Source organism: Poecile atricapillus, chromosome 24, assembly GCF_030490865.1.
Source record: "Poecile atricapillus isolate bPoeAtr1 chromosome 24, bPoeAtr1.hap1, whole genome shotgun sequence".
NCBI lineage: Eukaryota > Metazoa > Chordata > Aves > Passeriformes > Paridae > Poecile > Poecile atricapillus.
Window position 1 is genome coordinate 3,221,325 of NC_081272.1, and position 22,393 is coordinate 3,243,717.

General features: G+C 64.8%; 2 protein-coding genes across 4 annotated transcripts; both read right to left on the reverse strand.

Annotated features, from left to right (window-relative positions):
• Positions 1–161: 161 nt before the first annotated feature.
• On the reverse strand, positions 162–14,646 carry MAP7D1 (MAP7 domain containing 1). 3 transcript variants are annotated; one of them, XM_058856502.1, is made up of 18 exons: positions 14,489–14,646; positions 8,068–8,706; positions 7,894–7,962; positions 7,117–7,280; positions 6,655–6,769; positions 4,865–4,975; positions 3,310–3,432; positions 3,037–3,179; positions 2,783–2,916; positions 2,346–2,695; positions 2,095–2,269; positions 1,891–2,029; positions 1,558–1,662; positions 1,382–1,435; positions 1,222–1,279; positions 1,022–1,139; positions 757–947; positions 162–683 (listed from the first exon to the last, which is right to left on the reverse strand). In XM_058856502.1, exons 1-18 carry the CDS (start codon positions 14,544–14,546, stop codon positions 673–675), a joined length of 2,757 nt encoding a protein of 918 aa, XP_058712485.1. In that variant the 5' UTR covers positions 14,547–14,646; the 3' UTR covers positions 162–672. The 3 variants fall into 3 exon arrangements, with proteins under 3 accessions (XP_058712485.1, XP_058712486.1, XP_058712488.1); XM_058856503.1 differs by lacking the exon at positions 14,489–14,646 and adding an exon at positions 14,401–14,474; XM_058856505.1 differs by lacking the exon at positions 4,865–4,975 and having other exon boundaries at positions 14,489–14,645.
• Positions 14,647–17,788: 3,142 nt separating this feature from the next.
• Positions 17,789–21,753, reverse strand: LOC131588087 (xylan 1,4-beta-xylosidase-like). Its single transcript, XM_058856660.1, has 14 exons — positions 21,466–21,753; positions 21,238–21,398; positions 20,971–21,130; positions 20,658–20,828; positions 20,486–20,577; positions 20,237–20,394; positions 20,049–20,152; positions 19,730–19,954; positions 19,536–19,621; positions 19,214–19,350; positions 18,963–19,052; positions 18,642–18,850; positions 18,302–18,508; positions 17,789–18,185 (listed from the first exon to the last, which is right to left on the reverse strand). The coding sequence occupies exons 1-14, from the start codon at positions 21,649–21,651 to the stop codon at positions 17,898–17,900; spliced, it is 2,274 nt and encodes a 757-aa protein (XP_058712643.1). The 5' UTR covers positions 21,652–21,753; the 3' UTR covers positions 17,789–17,897.
• Positions 21,754–22,393: the final 640 nt, after the last annotated feature.

Consider the following 22,393-nt stretch of genomic DNA (forward strand, 5'->3'; position numbering starts at 1 on the left):
ATCGCCGGGACGGAGCTGATGGACTGGGCAGTGCTGGGGGCTCCGGGGGCGAACTGCCCCGCTGCTGTGGAGGCCGGGAGAGTGCCCGGCCCTGCCTGGCGGAGCACCGAGGCGCGGGCACGGACCCGCCCAGTCCCTTCCCCGGACACAGAGAGGCACGCTGAGGGCATTGTCCACTTTTAATTGTTGTCAAAGGTTGTCTGGATGCATAACACTGTCACAAGGGCACAGAGCAGCGTGGTGCCGGCCGGGCCCGGGGACACTGGACACACGGACATGCGGGGGAACGTGGAGACAGGGAGCTGTAACACGGCCCCCGCCCCGAGCCCCTCAGAGCATCCCCACGCCCAGCCGGCTCTATTTACAGTATTCACAGACGTTGTACCCAGCGAGTTAAATAACTACACCATTACACCACACGTCTGGGGCAGCTCCGGCAGGCTGCGAGGGTGGGCTGTCAGTCTGATAAGGTGCATATTTAAAATAAAAAACCCCAACAAAACGAAATAAAAACGAGAACAAAGAGAGGAGTCAGGCGTCCTCACCGGGGTCCCACAGCCCCCGGGCGCCCAGGAGGAGCAGTGAGGGTCGTGTTCTGATGACAGCTACAGATCTGCATGGGCCGCCGGGGTCAGGGTGCAGGCAGTGGCCCTAGGAACATCGGCCAGGCCCTCACAGCACCTCTGCGGGTGGGGAGAGCAGCGTGAGCCTGGGATGCGCACAGCGCCGTCCCCCCACTACCCTCCCACTGCTCACCTGTCACTTGCGGGGGCTTCACCACGGCCTGCTTGAGGAAGGGTTCCTTGTCGCCGAAGGGGATGATGCTGCCGGGGCTACCACCGTGGTGGGAGAGATCCCGCAGCTCCTTGGAGCCCTCAGTGCCTGAGAAGCCGTTCTCGTGCTTGCCGGGCTGCATGCCGTTCACCAGGGCTGCTGCCTCCTTGGAGCTGCGTGATGGGAGGGCTGGGCTCAGCCCTAGCCCTGCCGCCCCCCGGCCCCCCCCCAGTGTCCCTGTGCTCACCTTGGCTGCAGCCCCTCACCCACCAAGCCCTTCGTTCCCCCTGGTGTCCCTGCACTTGGGGTCTCCATCTCCGGGAGCTCTTCTGCCTTTGGGATTGGCCCCAGGTGCTTCTCGTGGCCTGAGGACATGGCAGAACCTGGCTCAGCCATGGCCCAGGCCACACCATGGCTGGGAGAAGCAGACCTGGGGTGCCCACACACCTGGGACATTTTCCTGCTCGGCTGCTTTCCCATTCACCACCTTCTTGTCGTCCTTCTTCTGCAGGGAGAGGAGAGCTGTGAGGGTCTGCAGGCAGGGGCAGAAGCACTCTGTGCAGCGCCCCAAGTCCCCAGTGCCTCGGGACAGAGGACAAGCTCTTACCTTGGTGTCTGCTGCGTCCGACTTGCGTGTCCTCTTCATGATCTCCTCCAGGCGCTGCAGTCACAGAGGGACTCACACATGGCCCTGGCCGCCCAGACCTGCCCCTGCTGCCATGCAGGTCCCTTCCAGGGGAAAACCTGCCATGCCCCATGCCTGGAGATGGCCCCCATCCTCACCTTCTTCCTCTCCAGCCGCTCCTGCTCCTCACGCTGGAAGTGCTTCTCCCGCTCCAGGCGCTGCCGCTCAGCCTCTTCGCGCGCCCTCACCTCGGCCTCTTCCCTCTGTGTCACAGCAGGACATAGACACACAGATGAGATGTGACAGGGAGGAAAGGGATGGGGCAGGGACTGTGGGGATGTGCTGACTGGACAGCTCAGCACTTCCCTGCCTCGTGTTCCCTGCCACCCTGGGCCTTGAGGGGCTGGGCTGGTTCTCACCCCTCCATCCCCCTGGAGACTGAATCCATCCCTGCCTTTGTACCCCATCTCCTGCAGCCCCTTTCCCCCAACCTGTCTCTGCAGCCGCTCCACCTCTTCTTGTGCAGCCCGGGCTCTCTCCTGGGCCTCTCGTTCCTCCTGTAGCCGTGCCAGGGCCTCCCGCCGGCTCTGTTCCTCGGCTGCCCGCTGCGCCCGTTCCTCCTGCACCCGCCTGTGGGGAGGGGGCCCTTAGCACGGCAGGAGGACGGGGCTGGGGGCCAGGGGGACAACACCCACCTCTCCTGCTCCTCCTGCTCCCGGCGCTCCCGCTCCTCCCGCTCCCGCTGCTCCCGGGCCTGGCGTCGTTTCTCCGCCAACAGCCGGGCAGCTTCCTCCCGGTCTGTGGTGCCAGCAGGAGGTCTGGCTGGGGGGCTGGCCAGCACAGGGCCAGGGGCTGCAGGGACTGGGGAGCCTGGGGGAGGTAGGCAGCATCAGGGCTGCTCTGGCTTCTCCCAGCCCTGAGGCTTCCCTGACCATGCTGTACCCACCTGCTGTCGGCTCAGCGGGCACCTTGGGGGGCTCAGAAAGGGCTGGGGGTGCCAGACCCCGCTCCTCCTCCTTCCTCTCACGGGCCTTCGCCTGGCCCTCCTGCTCTCCCCGCTCCTCCCGGGCCCTGGCTCGCACCTTGGGGGAGGAATGGGTGCTTCGAGGCAGGGGTGGCTTGTGGGGAGAGCTGAGGGCCGGGCTGAGGGACGATGGGTGGGCCTTGGGGGTAGCAGGGGATGAAGGACGGTTCTTGGGAGTGGCAGGGGATGAGGGACGATTCTTGGGGATGGCAGGGGATGAGGGACGGTTCTTGGGGGCGGCAGGGGATGAGGGACGGTTCTTGGGACCAGGGCTGCAAACAGAGCAAGAGACTGCGTTAGTGGGGCTGGGGAAGCCCCCAGGTGGGATCAGGGGAAGCCTCAGGGTGGGGGGTCCCGACCTGCTGTCAGCCGCAGGCAGGAGCCAGGGCTGTGCTGCCGGCAGTGACTGCCGCTTCTTGAGGCTGCGCTCATGGGACAGGGCGCTGCGCTCCTTGGCATTCTCCCGATCCTTCTCCTTCTTCTCCTTCTTCTTCTGCTCCAGACAAGGACAGACAGAGACAGCGTCAGCACTGGGTGCTGTGCTCAGCCAGAAGCCACGCCATGCCCCTCAGCTGCCCTGGCACTCGGGGTCCCTGCGGGAAGAGGCACTCACGGGCAAGGGCTCGGTCCTGCGGCGCGGTGTTACATCAGGGCTGGCGGCGGCCACCTTCCGGCGCTCCCAGCAGCGGTGTGGCAGGCGGTGGTTGTGGCAAGGGCTGAGGGGGCTGGCGGAGGCTGAGCGGGGGCACACGGGCACTGGGGGACGAGCGACCAGGGTCAAGATGGAGCCAGCAGCAACACCAGCTGCCCACTGACTCCAGGCTCCCTCATGCTGGGTCCCTGCCTGTGCCAGGACCCGTATGTCTGTGACACCCTGGGGGCTCACCCTGCTCCTTGCCATTCCCAGCCAGCGTCACAGCGCTCCGGCTGCGCGCGAGGAAAGACAGGGTGGGCGTCATCAGCCGGTCCACGATGCTGCTCTCCCATGGGCTCAGCTGCAAGCTCCGGTCTGGGGAGGGAGAGGGGCCATTAGTGTATCACAAACCTCCAGACCCCAGTCCTGCCCGCACAGCCACCGCTGGGAGGAGCAGTCATGTGTCTACAGCAATACCACGGCACATGCACAGTTCCAGGAGCGCCCAGAGCTTGGCTGTGCTGGGGAGGGGTCCCCAGGGCCCCACACAGCTGAGCAGGACGAAGGGCCATGCAGGCCCAGGCATGGGTGGGTGGCTGGGCACCTGTAGACGGCATGTGGCATGATGACAATGGTGTCCTTGTGTCCTGTGGACACTGCAGGTACCATGTACCTAGTGGTGCTGGGTGCCACCCTGGTAGCAGCAGCCTCCCCACTCTGCCCTCTCCTTGTGCCCAGCAATGGCACCCTTCTGTGGCCCTGCCCTGTGTGACCAAGGCGCTGGCACGTGTCAGCTGCCCGGGGGACACCACAGCATGCCCTCATCCCACGGGAGCTGTGCTGAATCACCAAGCGTGTCCCAGGAGCCAGGCCAGCCTCACAGCACCCACAGAACGGCGATGCCTGGCCACACAGGTGGCTCAGCTGGGCACCAAGCTGCTGCTGGCTTCCCTGCAGCACATCACTAAACACCCCACGGCGCATGGGAAATACCCATGGAGACAGGGCCCCTCTGCCCCTCTCCACTGGATGTCAGGCCAGGGGCAGCACCAGCTGCCAGGAGAGGAGAGCACAGAGCCATGCGTGCTGCAGGGGGACAGGGTGGCAGGTCTGGCACGGGCCCAGGGAGATGCTGCTCCCACCCAGGCAGTGCTGACAGCCACCAGGTGCCTGTCCCTGGACTGAGCCCCAGCACAGGGCGGTGGGAGCTGCCTGCGTCACCACAGCCACCGGCGTCAGCTGCTCTGGCTATTTATACCCGTCCGGGAAGGCGCTCATCGCCAGGCAACCCTGAAACACAACAGCAGCCCCGGCGCTGGACACATCCCTCTGTTGGTTGGACACATCCCTCCGGCATGGCTGCAGCCCTGGGCAGCACTCCCTGGGCCAGGACGACCTTGCAGCAGCACGGCCACAGAGCTCCATGGCACCCAGCCCCAGGAGCCTGTGGGGACACTGGCATCGTGCCCAGCCCCAGGAGAGCCAGAGACAGGCAGCCCCCCTGTGGCTGCACCAGCACCCACCAGAACTGCCCTGGGGCAGGGAGCCAGGCTCCCATCCTCATCCTGGCGCCCCATGGGGCTGCCACCACCCAGCCATTCCTCCTCCTCCTCCTCTTCCTTCTCCTCCCAGCCCACACAGCCTCAAGAGCCACCAGCCGGTTCCAGCCTCCTCCCGCAAACAGCAAACGGCTTCTCCTCTCTCCGCGGGCACCTGGGGATGGGGGACCCTGGCATCGGGGGTCCCCAGCGCTGGGTAGGGGCTGGGCTGTGCCCCTTGCGCTGGGGCAAACGCAAAGGGCTCTTACTTCTACTGGGAGAGTTCCAGAGGGTGGCGGAGGATTTGGAGAGCCGCTTGTTGATTATAGAGTCGACGTGTTTGGGGAGGTTTACAGCGGACACCGAGCACCGGCTCGCACCTGGAGGAGGGAAAAGACACAAGGGCATTAAGGTCCCGGGGCCAGGGCCAGGCCCCCCACATGCAGCATGCACGGCCGTGCCAGGGCACTGGGGCAGAAGTGGAAGGATCAGGGGAGATGCTAGAGTCCGAGGACACAGCACAGAATGGGGTAGGAGATGCTGGAATCCAGGGATGCAACACAGATTGTGACAAGAGATGCTGGAGTCTGGGGACACAGCACAGAGTGGGACAGGAGATGCTGGAATCCAGTGATACGGCACAGAGTGGGGCTAGAGGAGCTACCATTGTCTGGGGACACGACACGCAGCACTGGCATTCAGTATGGCAGTGTCTGAACCCTACAGGGTCATGCTGGGATCATGCAGGAATCTCATCCTCAGAGAGCCAGGGTGGCTCCCAGGCCACGCTACAACAGCCTTTCCAAACACAGTCCTGGGAATCAGGAGCAGGTGGCTGGGAACCTCGGCAGCACCAGGCCAGCATCCACCCTGGGGAAGGGCAGCAGGTCCAGACAGACACAAGACAACATCACACCAGTGCAGGGTCACTTTGGCATTGCCAGGATAGTGCTGGTGGCTGGCAGCACCTCCACAGGTAGCTGGGACCTCCCCACCCCAGGCTCCTCTGGACAAAACAGCCAGAGAAGCTCAGGGCCAGTGCAGGGGGGAGATTGGTGAGTGACAGATGGCAGCAGCTCCAGCAGGACATCCCGATGGGAAGCAACAGGGGAAGGTGTCCCCTTGCCAGACCCTGCCAGGTGCTGCACCACGGACACCCCGAGAGAGCCATGAGCCACAGTGGCACGCACGGCACCGAGATAGGCATACCCAGAACATGGAGCCTGTACACACAGCCCAGCCAGGAACAGCTGGGCATGCAACACCTGAACACACACGGCGCTGGGCACATGGTGCCAGTATGCACAACCTGGCATAACACCTGTACACAGCCTGGTCAGGTACAGCCAGAAACACAACACCTCTACACAGCCTGGCCAGGTACAGCTAGGGCCACCACGGCTGCCCCATGGCACGTGAAGGCCAGTTCCCAAGGACACAGCACTCTCCTCCGTGTCACCATCCATGCCAGACAGCGCTAGCACCTGCCAGCACAGCACAGCAGTCAGGGGACAGTGGAGACCTCCACATGTCCAAGTGCTGAATCGTTCCTAAATGCTGAGTTGTCCTCAAGAAGCCCTCAAGGAGCAGGACCAGCTTCTGCAACCACACATACAGCCACAGTCACCTCCATACTGGACCTGCCAAGCACTGTCCCCACCCAGCTGGGGGACAAGGGGACACGCCACAGCACAGACTCCAACCAGAGCTCGCGGAGGCCTTGTGCAGCTCCACAGCCCCTGGGGCCAGGGACTCTTCAGGATGCTGGAGACCTGGCAGTGTGGCCATGGCATGCTGAGGCAGCCAGGGCTGCCCCCAGGCAGGACTCGGAGCGGAACAGTGACTGTGATGCACAGCCTCCAGCTTACACCCAGCCCCACAGGAGCAGGGAACAGCCGCGGGACCCCATCAGTCCCCAGCACAGTTCAGAGTGATGGCAGCATGACCCCACCAAGTGGGCCTGAGCTGGGTTTAAGGGTTGCCAACAAGATGCCCAGCTACCCTCACCACTGTCAGAGCCACAGCGTCCCGAGGTGCCTGTGCCCAGCCCAGCACTCACCGTCCTTGTGTGCAGGAGAGCCATGGTGCAGGGCCCCAGCCCAGGACCACCGCTGCTGCCGGATCTCTGCCCACGTCTTCTTGACCGACCGCTGTATTGCTGCCTCATAGCGCTCCTGCCCGAGGGAGAGGGACAGGCTGAGCCTGGCGGCTGCGGGAGTGGGGCTGGGGCCAGCCAGAGCCTCCCAGCATGAGGCCATCACAGCGATGGGGGTGCTTGGAGGGAGACAGGACAGTGATGCCTGCCCTGGCCAGGGCACACAGCCAAAAAGCTGGGCACAGCACAGGCTCTGCACCATGAAGGAGGGGCAGCAGAAGACAGGCACAGTGGGCAGCTCCCAAAGGGCTCATGAAGCATCTTCTGAAGGGCTGCTGGAGCCATGAGAACTCCTCAGGGATTGTATCCCATATGCCACCTCAGCCCCATGTTCACTGCACCCATGATACCCATCCCCATCCCCACCTTATTCTTCTCCAGCTTCTGCCTCTGCCGCTCCTCCAGGACTGCCCGGCGCTTCTCCGCCCGCAGCCGCTGCTCTTCCAGCCGCTTGCGCCGCTCCTCCAGCTGCTTCTCCCGCAGCAGCCGGGCCTTCTCCTCCTTCTCCAGCCACAGCACCCGCTTGGCAGCTGTGGGGGGCAGCGGGGTCGCACCAGAGGCACAGCCCTGGCCAGTCCCGTGGTGGGACCGCGTGCCCATGCCAGTGGCATGGGGCCACAGGCTGGCTGCGGCCGGGGCACATGGCCGGGCTTGCGGGGCAGGCAGCATCACGGCTGGCGAGGGAGGGGTTTGGGCCAGGACAAAAGGAAGGCCGGGAGCCCGCCGGGAGCCCGCCGAGCCGCGCGGCGAACAATGGGGGAATGAGGGTGGAAAGAGCGCGGGGACAAGGAGGCCCCATGCGCAGTGCAGGGGCCCCGCTTGCCCACTGCCCCGAGCCCCTCTGGGGCTGCCTGCGCACAGCAGAGCCGGGCACCGGGGCTGCTGGCACCTGCACAGAGCCGACAAGCATCCAAAGCAGGGAGCAACAATGTGCTGTGGGATCAGCACCAGGCCTGGGGGTCAGCAGTGTGCCCAGGGGTCAGTGGCATGCTGGGGAATCAGTGGTGTGCCTGGTGGGCAGAGCTGGAGCACCGCAGCTCCTGCCTGGGCTCAGCTCACCACAGCTAATGGGATTGGTCATGACCCGGCAAAGCTCCTTAGCCCCTGCCTCCCCCCCATCCACTTTCCCTCCCAGCCCCATACCCAGGTACTTGGCCCGTTCCTCACGCCGCTCCTTCGCCTGCTTGTGCCTTGCCTGGGCTTTCTGGGCATCTGCAGAGGGGAAACACTGTCAGGGTAGTGCCTGGCCCCACCAGGCATCGACTGGTGCCCATAGTGTGGAGCATCACTGGAGCACTGCAACCTCCTGGCACCCACCTTGCTTGGGCCGGGGGCTGGTGGCAGGAGACGGTGAGGGGCGGCTGCTCCGGGGGGTCACATCCTTTGAGGGCCTGGCTGTGGCACCCAGGGAGCTCTTGGCATCAGGAGGGGCCCTTTCAGTGGCAGCTGGGGCTGGGGGCTGGCTCCCATGGGGCAGTGTCTCCGCAGAGCAAGGGGCAGCAGCAAGGATGGGGGCAGGCTGGCCAGCGGTGTGGGGCAATGCCTCTTCTTTGGGGTGCTCCATTCCAGGTGGCTTGGGGGGGGGGGACCGATCGCACCGGGGGGGAACACTCTGTGCTGAGGGGACCAGAGTCGCAGGGCTGGGGGACGTGGGCTGTCCTGGCAGTGCCACGGCTGGAGGGCCGGGTCGGTCATGCTGCGGGAGGCTGCTCTCAGGGGGGGACATCACAGGCTGCCAGGAGGGGGGCATGGCTGCAGGGACAGACGAGACAATCTTTTCAGAGGGGTTGATGGCTGCAGGGACAGGTGGAACGGTCTTTTCCGAGGGGATGACATCCGGAGGGCCGGGTCGGTTGTGTGGGCAGGGGCTGCGCTCTCCTTGCACGGCATCTCCAGGCGAAGGGGGTGGCACAGAGGGCAGGGGGATGCTGTCTCCCATCGGGGAAGGTGGCTTCCCTGCAAGAGGGGCAGAGCAGAACACAAGGTTACTCAGTTGTGGAAGAAGATGCATCCTCCCCAAACACAGCCCTTGGGGAGCACAGCCCTGTCCCCCCAAACACAGCCCTCAGGAGCAAGGCTGGGGAGGGCACTGTGACCCCACCTGAGCTCTGCTGCTGCTGCCCCAATCCTGAGAGACACCCACAGCGAGTGCCAGGCGCTGGGCACACAATGCACAGAGGGACAGCTGGGCTCCACCAGGCACTGCCACCATAAAGCTACCCCTCATCCCCTGGCAGCTGCTGCCTGGCCCGGCCGTGGGGGGACACAGGGCCAGAGACCCTCCATGGGCACAGGGATCCACAGACTCCCCTGCCACTCTCCCCAGGGGGACAAGGCTGTCGAGTGCTTCCACAGTGCAGTTGGAGGCAGGATGGGTGCGGGCCGTGGGCTGACGTCACCGTGACAGCCCCCCCCCATCGCACCACGGACCCGCAGCCATGAACTCATGGCCCAGGAATGCACACGAGGCTGCCAGACAGAGCCCCCTCCCCGCCTGGGGCCGGCCATGGGGCAGCCTCGGGGATCTCCCCCTTCTGGATGGCCTCCAGGCACCCCGAGGGAGCCCTGAGCACACCCCAATATGGTGCCAGTGCCTGGCAATGTGTAGGTGTGGAAAGTGTCCTCAGTGACCACAGTGGTGACTCCCCTGGCCCCCATTATCAGCCCTTTGCAAACAAACCCTTCAGTACTTTCCAGGATCCCAACTCCAACCCCCACACAGTGGCAGCACGACCACTCCTGGCCAGAACGATGCCACATCCAGCCCAGGACACACAGCTCCATCCCCATGGGCATCACTGCAGGGTGAGTCCCCAGCTCCAGGGGGGGATGGCAGAACCCGGGTGACAAGCACACACCACCAGCTGATGTCACACGCCAGCTCAGCCATGTTTGCAGAGCTCTCCACAACCCTCAGCAAGGGGCAAAGTGTGGGCTCTGCAAACACAGCCGGCGCCGCTCCTCACCCACTCCATGGCTGCTCACCCACCCCACAGCTCCTCACGTGCCCCTTGCATTCTCATCCACTCCGTGCTGGAGCGCTCCGAGCCAGGGTCAGCCCAGGCTACCCAAAGAGGCACTTCCAGCCCCCTGCACTGACAGCATGGGCACACCCAGGTCCCCTGGTCTCCTGAGAGGGGCTGGGGATGCTGCTGCAGCCCCCCAAGCCAGGGCTGTGCCAACAGGTTTCCCCCACCCTGGACTCTGTGGGGACACAGCCAGCCCTGGCCCCCCCGCAAGCTTTCCGGGTATTTTCTGCTGCAGGAAGTCGGCCCATCCCCTGGCCCCGATCCTGCACATCCCATGTCCCCAGCGCTGCACCCTGGGAGGCGGCCATCGGTCTGATGAGGGGCTGGAACTGGGGGGGGTCCCCTGCTCCGTTCCCCCAGGCTGCCTCAGATGGGTAACCACAGGCAGCAGGGCTTGGCAAACCCAGGTGCCAGATCCAAGGATGGCACCTGCAGTGTCACCATGTGTGTCCCAGCTGGGAGGGGTGACCCTGGGACCACCGTGGTGGCACAGCCAAGTGCTACCCACAGGGCCAAGTGAAAGCATCAAGGCCCGGCTGAACCCCTGAGCAGATGGAAATACCTCAGAAAGCCCTGCATGTGTGGGAAGCACTGGCAGGGGACAGTGGGTGCCTCCTGCCACCCCACACAGCCAGGCACAGAGCCATTGGCAGGATCTGCCCTGCCCCACTGTCCAGAAAGACAACAGCACCTGTGGCTAGGGTAGGGCTGTGGGCACAGCCAAGACCTCCAGGCCCAGCCAAGACCCCTAAGGTGGGGCAGGGCCAGCCCTGCCGCCATCTGTCCCTGTCACTGCTCCAGCACAGCAGCTGCCCTGAAACCCAACGCTGCCTGCGCCCAGGCCGTACAGGCATCCCCTCTCCCCCGGCCAGGCCATTCCACATGGATTAGCTCCCGTCCCCCCAGACACGCAGGCATGGCTGCCCTGCAGCACCCAGCCCAGGCAAGCCTGCATAGCACCGGCTCCACTGCTGCCACTGGGACGGCGCTGTGCCCAGCACGGAGTGAGGTGCTGCCCTTGACGCTGCATCACCCAGCCCATCCTGCTCCTCCCATGGGTTCCTTTGGCACTGGTGCCCGTGCCACCGAGCACCAGCGGCACCTCCAGCCCGGTGGTGCCCAGTGCAGCGTGATTCCTTGGCCAGCACATGGCCAGGGATGCTCAGGCAGGCGGAGGCAGATCCCGGTGCCGTGAAGCGAGAGCACATTGAGGCCCGCAGGCGCTGCTTGGACCAGCGGCCCTCGTTAACTGTCCCTGCAGGGCACTGCCTGTACGAACGGGGGGGGGGGGGCGGGGGGGGGGACGACCCGCCTGATGTCACCTCAGCTCCCCCCGGCTCCGTATCCTTGTGTTCCCGCTCCGCAGCCACAGGCTGCTCCACGTGCAGTGCCCAGCGGGGCCAGGGGCATCAACTGAGGCCTGCCCCTGCCCCAGGGGGCAGGAGAGCAGGGCTGATGATGCAGTGGATGTCATTGGTGAGCAGTGGAAAGCCAAACAAAGGTGCTGGCATCACAGTGCCCAGCCACACTAGCCATTGCACCAGTCCCTGCTGTGCCAAGGACGAGACCCTGAGGCCAGCCCAAAGAGTCACTGCTGGCCCTACAGGGCTGCTCCCCGCAGCCTGTGGGGACATCCATGTGAGCAATACACCCTCAGGCCCTCCTTGGTGCAGCTGTTCCCAGCTGCCTCCCCTGCAGCCCCATGGGCACAGGTCTCTGGGTCTCTTGTTGCCAGTAGGTCCTGGTGCAGAGCAGGAAGGCAGCCATGGCCACAGAGGAGGGGTCTACCTGAGGGATCTACCTGTGGGATCTACCTGAGGCCACCAAAGCACTGTGGGATGCACTGGGATGCTCCAAGCCCTGGGGTGCTCCAAGCCCGTGCTGCCCCTGATCCCACCCCTGCCTCAACACTCAGACATGCCTTGGGGCTGAGCCCTGCCCTGTCTCGCCCAGCTCCTGGGATTCCCCTGTGCTGCAGCAACCCTCACACCTGGATGACAGGGACAGTGAGCAAGTGCTCCTGACACATCCCTGGAACGTCCACACCGCATTCCCAACACGTCCCCACTATATACCTGCAGGCACAGCACTGACACACAACCTCAATGCTGGCTCACATGCCTGGGCAGGGAGACATGGGCAATGCCAGCAGCCCCTGCCTTGGGGGTGGCCAGTGCCACCCTGGCAGCTTCCATCAGCAATGACACCCTGCCCCCAACAAGGACAGCTACTTGCAGCCTGTCCCTAGGCACATGGGCACTGTCACCCATGGCTGGCTCCTCTCCCCGCCAGCTTGGACCCAGTGAAACACATCTGGTAGCTGCCTGGGCTTCAGCCCACAGTGCCCACCACAGCCTGCTTCAGGGGACAGGCCTCCAGGGACAGGCTGGAGCAGGGCAGGAGGGGGCAGGCAGCAGGGCTACTGGGAGGGCAGAACCAGGTGCCAGGCAGGAGAAAGAGGCATATCTAGCCCCTTTCCCAGGACTTTGTGTTCTGCCAAGGCTCCAGGATAGGGTATGGGGGACAGTCATGAGGGAACTGCACCAGCCCCTGGGCAAAGGCAGAGATCACCAAGCTCCCATGGCACTGCCGAGCCAGCAGTGACGTGCCAAGCTGGAGAGCAACAAGGGGAACTTGGGATCTTGTGGTGAGACCAAGGCCAGAGCCAGGGGGTTTCCAGGGTTTAAAACACATCTGTAGGAAAGAGCTGGAGCTGACGCTGACCACAGCACCCCCACAGCAAACTGTGACTGTGGTTACAGTGCAACCCCAAACAGCCCGAGGGCATGGGCCAGAACACCTGCCCACCATCCATCTGGCACACTGGCAGTGGCGACAGGAGGTGCTCTCGTCCTTGGGGCGACCCATGTGGCGCCACCAGTGCCCAGGGCAGCCAGCCCAGCCATGCTCCCAAAAACCTGTCTGCTAGCATCATGCTGGGAAACAGAAACCTGGCTGGGAGGCAGGGCATTGGGGCTGTGCGCCTGCCAGCATCCAGCCCCCTGGGGAGCAGGTCAGTACCCCCAAAAAACAGGTCCTGTGCCTCACAACACAGAGGCGGCACCTACCAGGGCTGGCGTTGTGCAGGATCCAGCTCCACTCCCAGCAGGCTGCCTGTGGGGCTGCCTGACCCTGCTCAGAGCCCTCCAAGGAGCCAGAGCTGTGCTAACTATTTTGGACATGGCACCACGGGACTGTCACATCACCACTCTGCATGTCGCATCACGTTGCTCTGACGGTTACACAGCAGCAGCTCCCGCACTGGGAGAACTCCGGAGCTGCTGCTCCCAAACACAGCCACTGGCGGGCAACCAGCTCACCCTCCCTCTCTGCCCTGCCAAGGGAGAAAGGCTGGAGAAGCTGGGGGAAACTTCGATAAGGACAGACCTCGGCCTGTTCCTCTGCCTGCTTAGTTCCTCGTCCCTCTGTCCACTGCATCCCTCTGCCCACCTGGGAAGCTCCGCAGGTCACCCTGCCCTGACTGTCCTTCACGAGTTTCTGGCCTCCAGTGCCACTGGCTGCCACACACATGGTGGGTCCCTTGAGTGAAATCTCGTCCGTGCTGGTGTCTCCGACCCGTTCTAGGCAGCAAGACAGGAAGCAGCTCGGGCTGCCCAGTCATGCAGGTCACACACATGGGACATGTCAGGGATGGTCCCCGAAGGAAGACATGGTGCAAAACCACCCGTGCTTCATCAGCACCATTCTGTGCAAACAGCGGAGCAGCCAGAGTGACCCATCCGGGTGTGCGGAGAGCCCAAGGTGGCCGGGAGCAGCCAGCCCCGGTCCCCGGGCAGCGACAGCATCGAGCGGGCAGGCCACGGCAGGCAGGAAGGCGGTGGAGGCAAAGAGCGGGACTCAGACAACATGTCTGGCGCAGGACGCGTCGTTTGGGCAGCGATGCCAGGACCCGCGGCCGGCTGGTGCAGGAGCCGCCGGTTTTCAACATCGCCGGGAGCCGCAGCCATCCCTCCTTCTCCGCGGGCCCGGGCGATGGAGCACTGGAGCCGAGGGGGAGGGGAGCCGCCTCTCCTCTTCCTCCCGCGGTGGGAAGCGGCTCCGCCGTGGAGCTCTGCTTAGTCACAGCGAGCGCTGCGCTGGAGTCCCGAGAGACAGCGCCAGCCCCGGCCCCGAGAGCGGCCTCGCCGCCGCCCTCCCTGGTTCATCCCGGGGCAACGGGATCGGCCCTGCTGGAACGAGCCGCGAGTCCACGCGGCGGGGCAGGGCCGGCCCCGGGCGGGCGGGGGGCACAGTGTGGCTCCCACGGGGAACATCGCCCACCGGACGGCGGGGACGAGCCGGGGCGGCGCCGGCGCCGCCACCCCCGGGGCTCCCCAAGGACAGTCCCCTTGCACCCCCGCCGCCGGCGGGGCCGGGGACGTTCCGGCCCTCCCCAAGATGGAAGAGCCGTGCCCGGGCTTTGTCCCTCTAGGGAAGTCGCCCCGGCCCCGGCAGCGCGTTACCGGCCCTCACCCCCCCGGCTCCTCCACCGCCTTCCTGGGCCGCCGCCCCGCTCCGCACCGCCACATTCAGCGGACCCGGCCGCCGCATCTCCGCCGGCACGGCGGGCCGCATCCCGCACCCCCCGGCAGACCCCGCACCCCCGGGCCGCATCCCGCACCCGGACTCCCTGCGGCCCCGCGGTGCGGGATGGGGGCCGGGCGCCCCCCGGAGCCGGTACCGGCGCCGGTGCCGCCGCGGATCCTTACCGAGGGGCTGGGGCTGGGGCCGGGGCTGCGGCTCCCGCCCGGCGCAGCTCCGCTCCATGGCGCGGCAGGCGCAGGGGCTGGCCCAGCCCCGCTCCCCCCGGCCCGCGGGGGAGGACGCTCAACGCTCCCCGCCCCGGCCCCGCGGCCCCGGCCGGGGGGAGCGGCCGGGGGATGCTCCGCCTCGCCCCGGCTCCAGAGACAGCCCCACAGCCCCGAGCCTGCGGCGCTCCTGCCGCGGCCCTCCGTGGCTGGGACCCCGCGCCCCTCACCCCTGCCTCGGGCCTGCCCCTGCCGTGCTCAGCATCCCCCAGCTTTGCTCGGCCATTCGCCCGCCTCCAGCCCCTGCTCTCCCAGATTTTGGGACTCGCACACACATTTTACGATGCTCCGGTCACGCCCGTAGCGCTGACCCCGCAGCGAACGCCCCGCCCCAAGCAGCACCGCGATGCACAGCCAGCGCCACCCGTTCCAGCTGCTCCAGCCTCAGGCACCCCAAAAAGACACCGATTTCCCGTTTCCGAGCCCCACCTCAGCTGTTCGAGAGGCCTTGGAGCTACTGCTGCCCCGCTCCCCGTCACACGTGAGCCTTAGTCACCGCCAGCAGCCGCCCCCGCTCGCGGGGTTCCCCACCCTGCCCGGTAACCGGCAGACAACGGGGGCCGCTCCCGGGGCAGGAGCAGCGGGCCCCGCTCTACGCTGAAATCCCTTTCCGCCCTGCTTGGACGGGAATGTAGCTGCACGGCCAGGGTAGGGGACAAGTGGGCAGCACCAGCAGTGGGAGGAACACGGCTCCAGGCTCTGCAGGGGCACTAGGAGGCAGGGACATGTCCTTGTCCACCATGTGACCAGACTGCTTCAGCCATCCCGCAGAGTGCTCCGCTCTGGGTGTGTGGATGAACAAAGTGAGTTTTCTGCGGGCAGCACCCATCAGAGATGCCTGTTTTGGGGATGATGTCACCGCAGGCCAGGAGATCCGCTGCCACTCATTCTCCCTCATCTACCAGGCAAACCGGTTTACCGAAATCCCAACCCTTTCCCTTGGAAGTGCATTCCCGTGACTCAGGGATGGGGAGCTCCTCAGCAGACAGGGCGGCCCCACTCTATGATGCTGCAGGGGTAGCCCTATACCCCAAATCACCCTAAAGTCATCACCCTCCTACAGCCTCCAGCCCTGCACCCTCTCACCTGGCTCAGACAGAGCAGAGGCTTCCCAAAACTCCCCAAGCCTCACCTGCCAGCTGACTCCCCAGCTGGCAGGGAATGCTGCATGGCCAAGCCCCAGCTCAGGTAGCTGGGCACCCCAGGAGGATGGCACGGAGTGCAGTGTCCCTGCGAACTCACAACGCCAGGATATGCCCTGGGACAAGAAAGGGGAACAGCCCTACTCCCATTGCATGGCTGAGCCTCTACGGGGCTGCAGCAGCCCCACAGCCCCATATTTCCATGGCACACAAGGAATCTGGCAGAGCGGGACTGGAGGCATTCCATGACATCTCCAAGGGTGACTATGGGTGGCTTCCAAAGCCTCTTTGCCTGTGGGTCCCACAGAATCACCTGGAGCAGATGAGCATCTCAAGGCTTTAGGACAGCCTGGCACTGGATCCAGCCACGTCCCATGGTCCTCCTCCCTGCAGTGGGGTGAGTCTGGAGCAGGGGGCATGGTGAGGAAGGGGCAGCCACGGGTGTACAGGGCCTGTGGCAATGCTCCAGCAGTGGAACATGAGCGGGTTCGTGAATGCCCCGCAAGTCGATGGGCTTATACAAGCAGGGATTGATTGATCACTCCGCTGCAGGCAGAGCCCCGCTGTGTTGTGGTTCCTGGGTCCAGCCCTGCCATTCCTGTGGTGCTGGGAACAGCTGCCCTCCCTGAGCTGATGGAAAATCCGATGAGCTCACGATGAGCACAGCACCCAGCCCTGGCTGCTGCATGCCCCAGCACTCCCTGTGCTCCTCAGCCCTGCAGCGTAGGGTGCAACAATGCCATGGCTTCATCGGGCCAGTCTGGGTAGGGAGCTACACTCCAGGGCCCCAACACCTGGTCCTGACACTGATTGTAGGGACCCAAAATGATCAGCACCCCAAAGTCAAAGGATAACTACAGCCACAGCTCAGCCCTGCCAGCAGGAGCTGACACTGTGCAAGTCTGGGAGCAAACAGGGACAAGGATAGCAAACAAACCCTACCAGCACCTCTGAGCAAAGTAATGTGTGGTACATCCCATCCCACCTGTTTCCATCTGCTCCCACATCTGTCCTCAGCCCCTTGCTCCAGGCTGCTTGCACCCTGCTGCTCTGTGATACAGTGCCCACAAGGGCTGATCTGAATCCCTGTTCCCAAAACACTCCAGCTGATTCCCACTAGCTGTGGGGCAGTGACCCAACAGGATCCTGGGGACAAGTGTCTGTCCCTGTGTCCTGTCCTGGGGTGGATGGATGCAACAAGAACCCATGACCGGCAGCACGTCAGGGCAACAACCAGAACCCCAGCATCTTGCCAAGGGGCTACACAACAGCCCATGGCAAATCCCGGCTGCTGCAAGACAACCTGTGGGTGTCAGTGACAAATGGGCCAGCAATGGGCTGAGCCACAGCGGGCTGTGCTCTGCCCTGCCACAGCTCGCGCCTGCTCTGTAATTATCCCAAGCTGAATCTGTAATTAGTGTCCTGATGTCATGGGGTCAGGCCTGGGCAGCCCCATGCACTCCCTGCCACCCCCACCTTGGCCTCCGGCCTTGGGGCTGGAGATCACAGTCTTCCAACACCATCCGGAAGAGTTCCTGCCCAGCTCAGGCTCCCCGCCAGCATTGCTTCCAGAATCACATCCCAGGGCTGTTCTACAGCCCCCGAGCTGCTGCAGGGTTGGATCTGTCCCTCGGGCCAGAGCAAAGCCTGGTCACTCCAAACACAGCATCTCTGCCCCCTTCCCTGCAGCATCCCTCCCACTCCCTGGGTCCTGCCTGGGAAGGAGATCCTTCCTTGGATCCTTCCCTTGCCCTCCGAGCTTCCCAGGCTGCCAGTCACCCGCTCCCTCAGTGCAGGGAATGCACTGGAGCAGCCCGGCAGCTGTAAATGGAGCGGGAGGCGCAGGCACGTGTGGCTGCAGGATGTGCAGGTCCGGATGGCCGCTGCCCCATGGTCAGTGTGGGGCACAGGCAGGATGTGGGCCTGCAGCAGCACCTCGGGGTGGGACAGCCACGGGAGGAGGGTGAAAGCACTGAGCAGGACAAGAGCAGCGTGGTCCTGCTCCCGGGATATGTCAGCGCTGTGCCGGGAGGATGGAGGGGAGGCCCCACACAGCTGACAGGAGCACCAGCACTTTATTGCAGGGCAGAGGACCACCATGCTGCCCATGGCACACAGGGTACCTCACATCTCTTCCCTCTGCCAGCACCCAGTGGCCATCGCCACCGCTAACACGCATGTAAGGGTCGGGCCGTGCCAGTGACGCTGAACTGTGCGCTCAGCACCTCCGAGGGTGCCCGTGTCTTCTGGCTGGGCTGCTGCCCACCAGCAAAGAGGGTGAAGGTGCCGGGCTCCAGGCGCCAGTCCTGTGCCCAGACTGCACGCTGCTCAGCCAGCACCTTGAAGGACAGCTTGGCCTCCTGGCTGGCCAGCAATGCCACACGGCGGAAAGCCACCAGCTGCCAGCGGGGCACCGGCACAGATGACTGCTCCCAGCGCAGGTACAGCTGCACCACCTGCACGGAGGGAGGGGAGTCAGCACGATGGGATTCCACAGCAGTCCCCCTGTGGGAGGAGCTCGGGCACATCTGTACGCCGTACAGCCAGCTCAGTACAGAGCAGCTGTGCCCACCTCCTCGCTGTCCCGCAGCCCTGTGTTCTCCAGCACCACAGACACAGAGAGGTTGGCACAGACAGGCAGCACTGGGGGGCTCAGCACCAGGTCCCGATAGCGGAAGGTGGTGTAGGACAGCCCATACCCAAAAGGGTAGAGTGGGGCCTCCTGCCCATAATACCGGTATGTCCGTCCCTCCATGGTGTAGTTCTCCATTGGTGGCACCTGCAGGACAAGGGACCAGTGGAACAGGGCAGAGCTGGGCAGGCACAGGCAAGAACCAGCCCTGCATCCCCCAGTTGTTGCAGCCACCAAGGCAGGGAAGGGCTAAGGGTGCGACCAGCAGCCCTGGCCTTACCTGGTGCATGCCTGCAGGCCAAGTGGCTGGCAGCCGGCCAGCCGGGCTAGCCCCCGCCTCGCCCAGCAGTACCCTGGCTATGGCCAAGCCAGTGGCCTGGGCAGGGAAGAAGCAGGCCAGGATGGCCCCCACACCATCATGTGCCTGTGCCCAGCTCACATCCAGGGGCCCCGCGTTGAACAGCAGCAGAATGACGGGGCGGCCAGCAGCTGCAGGGAGGTGGCTGTCACTGGGAGCCCTGTAGTGGCACTGCTGGGATGACCCCAGTGTGTCCCATGGATGGGAACACCTGGGCGAGTTGAAGTCCCACAGAGCCCCTACCCGCCTGCACAGCATCCTGCAGCAGCTCCAGCTGGTGTCCCGGCAGGGACAGGTCTTTCCGGTCTTTCGCCTCTGTCTCCACATCTACCCCTGGGTGGGGACAGCCAAGGGAGAGCCCCTTACACCCCTGTGGGCAGACAGGGCAGAGAGGCACTGACCGCCTCAGAGATGGCTCATGGGCATACCCCCTCTCCTAGAGCACTCCCCTTCCCCTGGCAGTGCCCACCCAGTGCCCTCCTGCTGCCACCTACCTGTCCCCAGGCAGACCAGCACCACGTCAGCTGCCCCCACGACCCTCAGCAGCTCTGCCTGCGAGTACCGCTGGCACTGTGGCTCGCTGCAGCCCGCTGTGAAGCTGACATTGGCCCCCAGCATCTCCAGCCCCCTCCTGCACCAGGGAAGAGCAGAGGACACAGGGGCAGCTGTGCCCCAGGGCTGGGGCCCAATGGGGACAGCCCCCTTGCCCTGGCCACCAGCCAAGGGCCAAGCAGCTCCAGCAGCAGCCCTGGACAGTATCCAGAGGGGAACTGTGACCAGGAGAGGAGGACATGAGGTGGGACTATGCTGTCTCACCGGGGAGTGTAGATGTACTGAGGCTCTGGCACTGGTGCATAGTCCCCAAAGAGTACCTGGGGATTGTCAGCAAAGGGACCCACAACCTGCAGGGGGCAGAAGGTGAGGCTGGGCACCAGAAAACCTGTGACACCTGTGTGCCATGGGTGTGGAGACAGCATGTTCCCCTGCCCGTCACCTTGCAAGGGGCTCACCGCAAGGTGCTGGCCAGGTAGGTCCTGGGCCTGCAGAGGCAGTGTGTCCCGCATGTTCTTCAGCAGCACAAAACTCTTGACAGCAGCTTCCAGCGAGAGGTTGAGGTGCTCAGGGCTCTGCACTACACTCAGGTCCAGGGAGTTGTAGGGGTTCATGGCAGGGGGATCAAACTCCCCCAGCCGCATCCGTGTGTAGAAGAGGGGCCGGACTCGGTCACGCAGCATCTGTGGAGACCCCAACCCAAACACCACAGTTGTGCTTGGCAGGGACAGCTCAGGCTCTCTGCCCACACCCTTGAACCCACTCCCCTCAGCTTACCTGCAACGTGATGTTGCCCATGGCCAGAGCCTGAGGGATGTGCATGAAGACGTTGTTCCTCAAGCCATAGGAGAGCTCCAGATTGCAGCCAGCATTCACCGAGGCTGCCATGCCAGGGAGAAGGGAGAACTCCTGTCATGGCTGTGCGATGCCTGGGGATCGACCCCATGCCCAGCCCATGAGCTCACCAACCGCCGTCTCCAGGAAGCTGTGTGTGTAGTGGTGCCCTAGCATGATGAGCTCCACAGCCCCCTCGTCGCTCACCACATACCCATCAAAGCCCCACTCGCCACGCAGGATGTCTGTCAGCAGCTTCTTGTTGGCACAAGCAGGAATGCCATTGATCCTGTTGGAGAGGGGATGGGGCAGCCAGGAGAGCGGGGCACTGGCCATGCCAGGGGCAGCCCAGCCAATGTGGCTCCTGCCACTCTCCACACCTGTTGTAGCTGCACATGAAGCTGTAGGAGCCAGCACGCACACATGCCTGGAACTGGGGCAGGAAGGTCATGCGCCAGTCCCGCTCCAGCACCTGAAAGCACCATGGCTGAGTGGGGTCAGCATCTGGACTGTCCCCTGCCCTCTTAACATCCCCTGCCCCGCTGCACTCACCTTGGCATCAAAGCTTAGCCTGGAGACAGGGATGTTCTCAGGGCCTCCGTGCACACTGAAGTGTTTGCAGCCAGCGCTGGCCTTGGCATAACGGGGGTGCTGGCCCTGCAGCCCCTGCACAAAGCTGCGGGCCAGCTCCCCACTCAGAAACGGGTCCTCCCCATAGGTCTCCTGTCCAGGGCACAGGCAGGTCACCTTTGGGAGCCCTGTCCCTATATCCCCACAGCCTGGCAAGCCATGGCCATATCCAGCTGGTCAGCCACAGTCCTTTGTGGCCCAATCCCAGCCAGGGATCACCCGCCCAATCTGGCACCTGGTTCCTCCCCCACAGTGGGTGCCTCATGATGTTCAGGACAGGGCTGAAGCAGCTGAGCCCGGTGTGGTCACTGTAGCGGCCAGCAGCAGCAAAGCTGTTGTGCTTGGCTCTCACCTCGGTGGCCGTGGCGTTGGCCACACGGTAGATAAGCTCAGGGCTGTGGGGACAGCACAGGGGTATCAGGGTGGCGTAGGCAAGACAAGGGCAACCTGTTTTACAAGGTCCCATCCCACACCCTCGGTCCCCGGTCACCGGTGCTGGTACCTGAAAGCGGCAGCAAGCCCCAAGGCCTGCGGGAAAGCCGTGGCCCACCCAGGTGCCTCGCCGTCACCCCGCAGACACTCCGTGTTCCAGTTGTAGGGCGCGATGCCCAACCGCGGGATGGGGGGCGCGGGGCCGTTCCCCATCGCTCCCCCCCTCGCCACCTGCAGGGCAGCGGCGCTGAGCGGGGAGTCCCGCGGGAGCCCCGAGGGGGTCCCGCCGCCCCCTCACCTGCAGCACCAGTTCGGCGGGGCTCAGCCGGCCCAGCAGGTCATCAAGGCGGCGGTGCCAGGGCAGCGAGGGGTCCCAGAAAGGGAAGGGGGGCGGCTGAGGCCGGGTCGCCCCCGCGCCCAGCGCCGCACTCAGAACCAGGATCCGCAGCCCCAGCACTGCTGCTGGGAGAGCCCCGCACGGCATGGCTCGGCCCGGCTCCCGGGATCTGCACGGCTCGGCCCGGCCCGGCTCGGCCCCGGCGCTCCGAGGACCCCGCGATGGGCGTGGCGGGGCGGAGCGCGCTGCAGTCTGCCCTGCGCCCACCGGACGGGGCGGAGCGCGGTAGGCGGGGACGGGTCAGGGGTTCCCGGGGTTTTGTCAGGTCCCGGTCGCCCCCCGCGCCGATTTGTGAGATTCACCCCGTGCATCTGGGTCTCTATTCGAGGGGCGACGAGCCCCAAGCCCCGCGCATCCCGGCCCCGACGTGGAAACAGGTCGCGGCGTTTCGGTTCCACCCGTCTCCCGGAGCATACCGTGTGCGGGCGGGAGCCGGCAGAGCCGCCCGGCGCCGTCAGACCGGTTCTCGGTGCCCTCGGCTACAGCGGGGCCGGCTCGGCCCCTGCCCGGGGAGCAGTAACGTCTCCACCTGGGAAGGATCTCCGTGTGCTTTCTGGGCGTTATGGCAGGGCACGGAGTGAGATGCCAGCGCGGGTGCCCTATGTGTCCTCTCATGCCCCCCAGCTCAGCACAGAGGGACACTGCCAGGGACCTCTGAGGTCGCCAGGGACACGGTGCCTTCTTACGTTGGATATTAGGACAAGGTTCTTCCCCCGAAGGGTGGTCAGGTGCTGAACAAGCTCCCCAGGGAATGGGCACAGGCCCAAGGTTGCCAGAACTCCAGTAGCATTTAGACAATACTCTCAGACACATGGTGGGATTGTTGGTG

Coding starts and splice junctions, on each gene's coding strand:
- LOC131588087 (XM_058856660.1), bottom strand. CDS start 21,651: ATGCCGTGCGGGGCTCTCCCAGCAGCAGTGCTGGGGCTGCGGATCCTG. Junction 20,578..20,657: donor GGCTAAGCTTTGATGCCAAG/GTGAGTGCAGCG, acceptor TGGTGCTTTCAG/GTGCTGGAGCGGGACTGGCG. Junction 19,955..20,048: donor TGGGCAACATCACGTTGCAG/GTAAGCTGAGGG, acceptor GGGTCTCCACAG/ATGCTGCGTGACCGAGTCCG.
- MAP7D1 (XM_058856502.1), bottom strand. CDS start 14,546: ATGGAGCGGAGCTGCGCCGGGCGGGAGCCGCAGCCCCGGCCCCAGCCC. Junction 6,770..7,116: donor AGAAGCTGGAGAAGAATAAG/GTGGGGATGGGG, acceptor TCCCTCGGGCAG/GAGCGCTATGAGGCAGCAAT. Junction 2,917..3,036: donor GCAGGACCGAGCCCTTGCCC/GTGAGTGCCTCT, acceptor TGTCTGGAGCAG/AAGAAGAAGGAGAAGAAGGA.